This window comes from Lygodium microphyllum, chromosome 18 (genome assembly GCF_053477565.2).
Source record: "Lygodium microphyllum isolate KBCC chromosome 18, Lygodium_microphyllum_v1.1.10, whole genome shotgun sequence".
Classification (NCBI taxonomy): Eukaryota; Viridiplantae; Streptophyta; class Polypodiopsida; order Schizaeales; family Lygodiaceae; genus Lygodium; species Lygodium microphyllum.
This window is the reverse complement of record NC_141152.1, coordinates 1,148,931-1,159,252: the sequence shown is the minus strand read 5'-3', so window position 1 is coordinate 1,159,252 and position 10,322 is coordinate 1,148,931. Positions and strand designations below refer to the sequence as shown.

The 10,322-nt window shown below is 39.8% G+C and overlaps 1 protein-coding gene across 2 annotated transcripts; it reads left to right on the top strand.

Annotated features, from left to right (window-relative positions):
• Positions 1-2,635: 2,635 nt before the first annotated feature.
• Positions 2,636-9,201, top strand: LOC148020509 (uncharacterized). Of its 2 annotated transcripts, XM_087698277.1 has the most exons (6): positions 2,636-2,790; positions 2,896-3,124; positions 3,269-3,990; positions 4,480-4,588; positions 6,715-7,044; positions 8,858-9,201. In XM_087698277.1, exons 2-6 carry the CDS (start codon positions 2,972-2,974, stop codon positions 8,906-8,908), a joined length of 1,365 nt encoding a protein of 454 aa, XP_087554403.1. In that variant the 5' UTR covers positions 2,636-2,790; positions 2,896-2,971; the 3' UTR covers positions 8,909-9,201. The 2 variants fall into 2 exon arrangements, with proteins under 2 accessions (XP_087554403.1, XP_087554402.1); XM_087698276.1 differs by having other exon boundaries at positions 2,638-3,124.
• The last annotated feature ends 1,121 nt before the right edge of the window (positions 9,202-10,322 follow it).

The following is a 10,322-nucleotide window of genomic DNA, read 5'->3' as shown; positions in this document are numbered from 1 at the left end:
ACTTGGAATCCTTTCCTTATTTTCAATTACATCATTAGACTCCTCATCTTGAATTACTATACTTGTCATAATGCTCACAAAAAATGAATGCTTGCTTGTAAAGTGAACCACAAAATTTTAAATTCTTCAACTTTATAAGATTTGTAGTTATAAAAATGGCAAATGCATGTAATTGGATTCTAGGATCTCTCCAAAATGCGCAAGTTAAATGTTTTTGTATCTACTATCAAAAATATTTTTGGTAACGTTTTATGAGGCATTATCCCATTACCTTTCCAAGACCTTGGGAAAAGATAAGCAATAAAAATGTAAAATGTTAAAGTTCATTAAGCACATGAATGTCGTAGCGATGCACCATAGTGATAGTTGATCAATGACTATTTCTTAAAAGTAACAAAAATGGTTGAGTATTGAATTGGTAATAATTGCATTGCCATGAGTGCCACTCTATACACACATGGTCACAAAATAGGCATTAGTTATAACAATGTTTGTTGTGTTATATTTTAGTTTTGAATGTTAGACATATGAAAAGTAGGTGAGTACACTACAGATGCAATGTTATTCTCCTCCTTTGGATCAATGAGATCACGATCAACTAGTAAAAGTTCTTGTGTGCCAATACCATTAGTTGATATGGGAATTAAAGGAAGGGAGCTTACCTAGTGTAGTCTATTAACAATCCTAGGCAATGAAGAAATATGACATTAGAAATCACAAGTACCTTTATAATTGAAGAAATCACAAGTACCTTTATAATTGATGTTTGGTAAACACCCATTATATGGCTTCAAATGAATAGTGCAAAGACATTGCCAACATACATAGGTGTCCCCCCTTTTGGTGGGTGGGTCGATGGGTGGGGGTTGGGGGGTGGTGAAGGGGGATGGGTGGTTTCTCTAAAAGTCCCATTTTGTGATGGACCCATGCTATAGTCATTCTAATCACTAAAAGCATACCTTTAAGCAATGTGTAAATATCTTTTTCTACTCTTAACACAAGTTATTATTTTTTATTCAAAAAATAAAAAAAGACTCTTGCACTATAAAACAGGTGAGTGTTTGCCAGGAGAAAAAAGGGACAGGAAAGTAGGGGCTCTTAGAGAAAATAGAATTTTGGAATGATAAATATCAAAGGGCACAACTTTTACTTTCCTTGATAATAATTTGAAATTGGTATCTATGAGGTCTTCTTGAATACACTATGTACTATTGAACAACTACATATATTATCTTGATAAGGCTATCAAAATTTCACTCTGATTCTTAACTAGTAGCAAATTGTTTTAGTTGATCATTATCATCATCATCTAGAGATTTTGCATTAAGAAGGTTCTTGACGTAACATAAATACCGAAATTGGTTGACCACATTGTTACAACACAATTTAATAATGCAAGTTGATAAGCAAGGTCGGCACAAGGCTTGTCGATTGAAATGTCAATCTGTCACATCATTTATATGCTTCCAAGCCTTAATAGACAAGCTCTTACTTTTTTGGTTTTGTACATCATCATACTTACTTGGAAATTGGAATCCCCCTTGTTGTCAATCACATCATTAGAGACATCTTGAATCACTATGCTTGTTATAATGCTCACAAAACATCAAGGCTTGCTTCAATGTAAAATGAGTCCAAATTTGCAAAAAAGGAGAACAATAACCTTTAAAGCTATGGAGAAGTCTTTACAATTTCTTCCACTTTATAAAGAGCTATACTTAAAGAAATTATAAATACATGTGATTGGATTCAAGAATCTCTCTGAAACTTTCAAGTTAAAGATTTTTGTATCAGTGAGATTAGAAATATTTCCTATGAGCATTGACAAGGGACTAACCCATCATCCTTCTAAGCCCTTGGAAAAGATAAGCAATGATAATGTGAAATGTTAAAGTCCGTTGCATGTTGATTGATTGGGCGCATGAATGTTGTAGTGATTGGAGCTTTTGAAAAGCTTTAGTAGCCACCTTGTACACAAGTTCCCTATTCCCCAAACAAAGCCATGTAACTGTCCTTACTTTCTCTTTAATCTCGTGTTCACAAATTTTTTAAAATATTAGAATGATGAGCGAGAGTGATAGTTCAATGAGTATTTCTTAGAAGTAAGTCTTATTGGTCATAAACATGGTTGAGTAGTGAGTTGTTAATAATAATTGCATTGGCATGGGTGATGCTCGATCAGCACATGGTTACAAAATAGGCATTACTAATTGTAAGTTGTAGCAACGTTTGGTGTGACATTTTCTAAGCTTTGAATGTCACACGTATGAGAAGTAGGTCAACTCTGCAAAAGAAATGCCTACATTGTATAGGCCATGATGTATGGCAAGAAATGCCATTTGAGAACCTTACAAGTGAAGGCGACATTCCACGATATTTTATGACAAGAGAGGTCACGCTGCACCAGGGTTCGGGAAAATTTTTTTGAGGAAGAGGAAGTAAATCCTTTTCATTATCATGAGAGAAGGAAGTATCCCCATTGAGACGGTATCTTAAGCAGGTCATGTGTGTAAGAAGCATCCATAGACGTGTACAACATTTACATATATATATATATAGCTTAAGGTGTGTAAGAAGCATCCATAGACGTGTACAACATTTACATATATATATATAGCTTAAGGGGTGGGGACGAGGAGCTAGAAGTTAGGAAGGGCATTGGTAGAATGAGATGGATGGCGAGCGCAGCCGGCCGGAGAGAGAGAGAGAGAGAGAGTATATCCTTGCGAACGCGACGAGGAACCAGATCTTCATCTATCTCTCTCTCTCTCTCTCTGTCTCGGGGCACAGGTATTCTGATCATCTCTTGTAACAAGAGCTCATCAGCACCGTTAATTCTGTGTGTGTGGTCACGGCCCACAACTAATTCAGTCGATTATAACGTCCCTCGATCAGGGCACCACACTGCAGATCTGACGTACCAACGCGAGAACAGGTGAATCTAATCAATTCAATTCATTGGTAGCGATTGATGGCCTCCTTCTCGTTGGAAGAATTCGTGGGCAGGGGAGCGCTCGGTGATGTGCTGGCGGTGCTCCTGGAACAGGGCTGGGACGACGTCCCAACCCTCAAGATGATGAGCGCTGAGGACATGGACGCACTCAACCTCACGCAAAGGCAAAGGGTAATTAGCTGGCCGCAGAGCTAGCCATGTATGGCTGCTTATTTATTAATACTAATTATTCTTCCACCAAATATCAGATTATTAGTTCAACGGGAATCCGCGCCTGATTTCATTGATTAATTAATAATGAACTATTATAACCAGGACGCGCTGGAGATCCGAAGCTACCTGCATGACCGGTCGCTCATGGAGTACGCAGAGCGGCTAGAAGCCTCTGGGAAGGGCATTCCGGAGCTCCTCAACGAGAGCCCCGCCGCGCTGAGCGCGCAGTACGGGATGAAGAGGGGACACGTGGCGCGCTTCGTGGACCGGGCCAGCGCTTGCGGCATCGTCATGCCGCCCAACCTCACCCTGCCCGCCCGCCGCAGACGCATGTCCTCACAATCATCGTCCTCATCATCGTCGTCATCCTCGTCCATGGCGCATCAGCATCAGCATCACGATATCAACCCTCCCGAGTCCATGGCCATGCATCGCACCCATACAATGGGCTCGACCGCATCGCCCGCCGCCCGGTCGCCGCTTCCCCACCTGGCCGCCGCCGATTCCATGAGGAGCTTCAACGGCCTGGATCGCGCCACGTCGGCGCCTGCCCAGTTCAAAGGGACGGTAGCGGCCGTTCCCCAGGAGCCCCGGATGTGTGGCCTGGTGAGCCCCCCGGCGGTCGCCCAGGACGTGGCCCCGCTCTCGGTTCTTGAGAAGATATTTGTGGAGCGGGTGACGCCTGAGTATCGGGTTGGGGCGGATCCGTGGGCATCGGCCAATAATGATCATCAGCCTTCGGCGTTGCGCCTCCCGCCCCCCATGAAAGCCTCCGACATCTGGCTCTCTAAACCCACCCTTGTCTTCTGCATTCGCCGGCCCGGGTACCTTCCATCTATCTACTCTTTTTTCTCATCCTTAATCCTCTTTTTCTTTTTGTAAATGAGCATTAATCGTAGGGGGCACTGTTCAGGGAAACCCAAATTGGTGGCACATATACAAAATCAAACCTTTGAAGTTTGAGGAGAAAATGGGAGGGAGGGATTTTCTCCATTTTCACCTATTTCTTTTTAGATTGCCAACTTCTAAACCATCTATTTCAAATTTTGTGGTCCCTAGAATTTGCCATCCCTGTTATAATAAGCCTTAGCTTTACGCAAGGGGTGTTCTATGCATGGGGTTTCAAGTTGTTGGAAAGAAGTTAATCGTAGTCAATGTTCATTTGTACCTATACTAGATAGGAATGAGACCTCGTTGTCATTCGCTGTACACAACAAAATTTCTACTCTAGGTCCCTTAGGTCTTATGTCAATTGGTCCATACAAAGTAATGTTATCTAATCTATACATATTATATTTGTCCAACTCTTCTAGGTGTGTAATGTGTCGAGCTGAAGCACACCAACTATACTCAAGGAAGCCAATCTTCGATGCACTAGGCATTCAATTGGTGGCTGTTCTCAATGAGTTCATAGATACTGAGGTATGACATGCTTGCAAAATAAAGTTCAAAGTTCACATTTTCTTCTTAAGTATTCACTAGCATTCCATCCGTGCTTCGTGCAAAGTGAAGTTGACGTGCTACTACATAGAAACTGCACTCAACAATCCATTTATCCTCTCTCTTTCTCTCTCTCTCCCCTTTTCCCTCTTTATTTCTAATTTTTTCTCCTCTCTCTCTCCCCTCTAATTCCCTCTCTCTCTCTACTTTTTATTTTAGTTTATTTTCTCTCCTCTCTTGGTTCTCTCTCTCTCTCTCTCTCTCTCTCTCTCTCTCTCTCTCTCTCTCTCTCTCTCTCTTTTCCTTCTCTCCCTCTCTTCTTTTTTCCTTTTCTTATTCTTTTCTCTCTCTCTCTTTTAAATTTTATATTTCCTCTCTTTATTATCCCCCCTCTCTCTCTTCATATTCTCTCTTCTTCTTTTTCTTTTTCTTCTTCTTTCCCTCTCTCTCTCTCCCCCCACTCTGTCTCTTTCTCTCTCCTCTCTTTTCCTTCTCTTTCCAAATTGTATCTTTCCTCTCTCTATAGTTCTCTCTCCATGTCCCCCCTCTCTCTCTCTTCTTTTTTTTCTATTCTCTCTCTCTTTAAGTTTATATTCTTTCTATTCTCTCTCTCTCTCCTCTTTTTTCTTTTTTTTCTTCTTTCCCTCCCTCTCTTTTAAATTTTATATGCATACATACATGCTGACTTTGATATCCCTTTAAAGGGGCCACTTCACCGATTTCTAACCACTACTCTTATATCGAAAGAGAGAGAGAGTATGTGTGTTTCACGCACACACATACTCTCTCTCTCTCTCTCTCTCTCTCAATAATTCTCTCTCCGTTCATATCATCTCTTCTTCTTCTTCTTCTTCTTCTTTTTCTCTCTCTTACATTTTATATTTCCTTTCTTTAGAATTCTCTCCCTTTGTTCTCCCTCTCGCTCCTCTTCCTTCTTTTCTTCTCTCTTTATATCTTTCTCTCGGTTTTTTGTTCTCTATCTCTCTCTCTTTCCTCATTTTTCTCTTCCTCTCTTTTTCTCTTTCAAGTATTTTTCTCTTGCTCTCTTTTTTATCTCTATATTTTTTCTTTTCTCTTTTCCCCTTTCTCTCCCCCTATTCTCTCTCTCTCTCTCTCTCTCTCTCTCTCTCTCTCTCTCTCTCTCTCTCTCTCTCTCTCTCCCAAATTATATATTTCCTCTCTATCTCTCTCTCTAAATCAAAAACTATGTCAAAAAAGTTTAATTTAAAAAAGACTATTCTCTTTCCTCTTTTTCCTCCCTCTCTCTCTCTCTCTCTTCTTCTTCTTCTTCTTCTTCTTCCTCTCTCTCTCTCTCTCTTTCTCCTCTTTTTTCTGATTTCTTTCTTCTCTTTTAAAATTTATCATTCCTCTCTATAATTCTCTCTCTCTCTTCTTCTTCTTCTCTTTCTCCCCCCATTTTTTCTCCTCTCTCTGTCTCCTCTCTCTCTTCTTTCTCTTCTTTTATCTTCCTCTCAAAGTGTATGAAAAATTGTGAAAAATATTTAATTTAAATTAAAAACTTTAATCTAACAGAGAGAGAGAGAGAGAGAGAGAGAGAGAGAGAGAGAAAGCTTAAGCCCTATACGTGAGAGGGAGGGGGGAATTTAATTAAAAAGGGGAGGGGGAAGAGAAAGGGAGAGATTACACATGAGAGAGAGAGAGAGAGAGAGAGAGAGAGAGAGGTTTAATTTATAAAAATGGAGGTTTGAAAAAGGGGTTAGATTTGGGAAGCCCTTTGGAGGTTCGGGGCTTCTTGGACCTACAACCAAAATAATATAGTAGTAAGATGCCACCAATGAACTCATGGCTTTGTCAATGTTATGTGAAGATAAGTCCAAGCTAGGAATATATAATTTTTCTTTGCCTAGATTGATAGATTGCCTAAAGATTAATAGTTTTTAATCACATTTTGGCCTCTTTCTTTGATTGGACTAGTAGATTGTTAAACAATAAGTGTGTGCACATTAGTTTCTATCCCAAAACATACCTCACAATGAATATATTTATATTTGATATGAGAATGAATGAATGTGAATTGGCAAGGGAGGTCCTTTTAACTATAGAAAACTATGTGTTTGACATGACAAACAATTTGTGTGAATTGGCAGGTGAGATCATTTTGGCCTCGATTTTGGGGTGGTATGATTATGGTGGATAAGAACCGAGACTTTTTCAAGGCACTAGGAGGAGGGGTGTTACCCAAGGAGAGTTTCATAACGGGATTTATATTCAATCGTGTAGCCTTAGCCAACTACAAGAGGGCAAAGGCCACAGGCTTCGATGCCACACTCGTGGGTGAAGGGACTATCAAAGGTGGGCTTCTCATTGTGAGGCCAGGAAAGGGAGGAGTGGCTTACCAATTTGTGGAAAGGAACTTCGGGGATTGGGCCCCAATTGAAGAAGTGCTCGAAATATGTAGCAAAATCCAATTAGCACATGTAAGTTCTCATGCATCTATGTCAAATTTACAACAACCATAATTTCATCTCTGTTTTCTAAAAGTATAATAGCTTTTAGTGTTTTTAATATAAAAATCAAGATATCAAATTTAGACCTTAAATAGAATTAAAAGCAAGCTTTAAAATTATAGAAAGATCTTGCATGGATGATAGAACAAAAAAAAAAAGGATGTGCGCTCCATAAATCCAAGTGATTGCTACAACTCCTTACCAGCCGAGAGCTCACCTCAATGCAATGGAGTATCGAACGGACTCTACAATATAAACAACCAAAGATTAATCCACAATACATAATGCATCACAAAAAAACTAATGACTAAAAACAAGGAAGAGACATGACTTATTGAACTACCGCACACATACAATCTATTGATGAGTGTAGTGAGAGTGTCTCTCTGCATACCAAGTCTCCAAACCTCTAGGATCGTGGTTTGTGATGAAGTGCTACAAAGAAAACAAAGTGGCATTGTAACAAATAAGGTTATTAGTACAAGTGGTATTCCAAATAAGAAAGTGAGAACAACCAAAAGAAAACTTACAAAATCTACCAAATACATTCTATGGCCGCCACTCCCTAGATGACACATAACCCCTACCTCCAATCGTACCCTCATTGTCTCTCGTTATTGCCCCCATCATCCTGGAGAGTCTGTGGCCTACACCGTGAGTCTCCACCAATCCTCTGGGTCCAATCACTCAGGTCTTTGAAGCACTACTCTTGATTGCCTTGTGCACATGCGATCCTCTATGTGATAGGTATGCGCACATACAATCCATCATCCATCCTATGGAAAACCTCTCTGTCATTGTAGGTACCGGAAAATCCCCATGCAAGGGCAGTATCACATAGTCCTTGCTCCCCTCCAGCATATTTTTCCAGTGGTCTAAAATGCTGTGTCTAAATACTTGTTGTCACAACTCTCTCATGCAAGCCATCACTCTCCTCTCCTCATCATTCATGATCATGGCACCTATTTTCTCATCCATTAGGTATCCCTACCCTGCTAGGGTACATCTAAGGTGCGTCCTCTTCCACCTAGGACCACGCTTTTGGGCATAACCAGACGACCCTTGTCCATTTGGCATACATGTGGGGGTGGTATCTCCCGAAGTAGCACCCATAGGGATGTCACCACGGATGGTCAAGGGAAACTTGGAGTCACGGGAGTAGACATCCCTACATGTGTGACAAATCTTGGAGGTAATAAGTGTCCACCAAACCGACAAGATGGGGACATTGTAGTGGTGCCTCCATAATATCCACCTAAGCCACCCTCTCTGGAACCCGTACATGGGCAAGGAGTAGCAACCGGCCATGGGGTCATAACATCCACATCTCACAGCACCCCCCAGAACCACCCGCTCTGTCAATCGAGCGAGGCATCCCTCTGCCTCCCTTTGAGACCAGTCTAGAGCGTCAACTCCACCTACTGGAGATTGAAGCATCAAAGCATAGTGAGGTAGACCATGCAGAACGGCATGATCAAGTCAACTCTTGGTCTGCCATATCTCGCAAGCGAGCCATCCCCTTGTAGTGTCTCCATTAATTTATTTTGGTAGGTGGATGCATGATTTAATAGTATTTTTATTAATATAATGATGTCTAATGAATTTGAAAAAGGATGCATTTATAACTCGTAATTGATTTTTAGGCCACTTGATCTAGAAAACATGCTACGAAGTTAAATAGTCTTTTTACTTGTACAATTAAATATAAGTAATGTGAAAATGAGCTTCATAAAATATTATTGAATGATCATGGTTTCAAACTGACATCTTCTTCAAAATACAGAACATGGACAAAATTGAGGAGGAGTCTATGGACTATTTCAGGGGCAAGTAAATTGATTTATAGGCCTTTTTTATTTCAAATAGAATATCTTATGCATGAAGTATGACGATATTGGACAAAATCTATTCTTTTGTGTAGATTATTCTTTTAGCAAAGCCCTCTCCCATCCTTTCATGTTTCATATTTCATTTTAGAATGACCTTGATGTATAATATGTAATCATACAAATGGAAGTCATAAACAAGAGGATTTAGGTTAAGAGTTTTGAAGTTGCCTTCTTTTATTGTTTCCAACTTGTAAAACTCTTTCATATTATATTTTTCCATGGAAATTAAATTTTATAACTTGCAACCTCACAACATCCCAATTTTTTCCAAAACCTAAATTGAGTTTATCTTATCTTATTTTAGTTATGGTTTCAATGCATCTACATGTTTACATCCTTCTAGGGTGATACAAAAACCTATGCATGTAGAAACCCTCTAGGATGTAGCCACCCACATAACTCCTTGCACCTTTGTTTGCTAAGTACACATCACCAATACTGAAACTCAAAAATATATGCCCCAAATCAAATGTTTCACATTATTACAATCCATAAAGTCTATATTCTCATAATCCATGAAATGCATAAAGTATATATTCTCATAACCATAAAATCCATAACCACCAATGTATGGCATGTAGCCAATGAGTACCCATTATGTAAACCAACATCTATAGTAGGAAGTTAACAAGCGTTGTATCAAGTAGAAATTCTAGACTTATTTACTAGGGATGGGCAAATAAACAAAGGACTACCTTCTCCAAGAGAGGCCAATAAAGCTCCATCTAGTGATGAACATGATGATTTAGGATAGTCCTCAACATGGTCCCCACAATTGGAAAGAGGTTTACCAAGTTTCCAAGCTACCCATTACCAAAATGTACATCTATCCCTAAATGGTTGTTTGGGCAAACACACTTTATGATGACTTTAGGAATGGAGCTTGTGCCCCTTTCATGCCATAACCAACTCATCCACATGCAAGCTATTTGTTACCATTGCCCATTCAGGAATATGCTTTTATAATTCTACAATGGCATAGAGAAAAATCTTGAGAGAGAAAAGTTACCCCTAGCTTTTGGGGGGAAAAAGTAGTGTTGGGAGCTCTTCTTAGCAAAAAAGAGCAATGCTCCAACGCATGGCAATGCACACTTATTCAATACAATAGGTTTTTAATATACTTTATTTTCATATGCACACATGAAATTGGAACTCCTAGTTATGTCTATCAATGAGCACATGCTGAGATCTATCATTAGGACATATGCCTAAGATGGTACATAGTTGCAAGCGCCCTTTGAGCATTGTCAAAGTACACATGTAAGTTGATAACAAGGGAATCAACATGAGTTTCACTTGCATAATCAACCCATGAGCATGATGGCCAACAACTACTAACAAGTGTAATATGCATCTCAC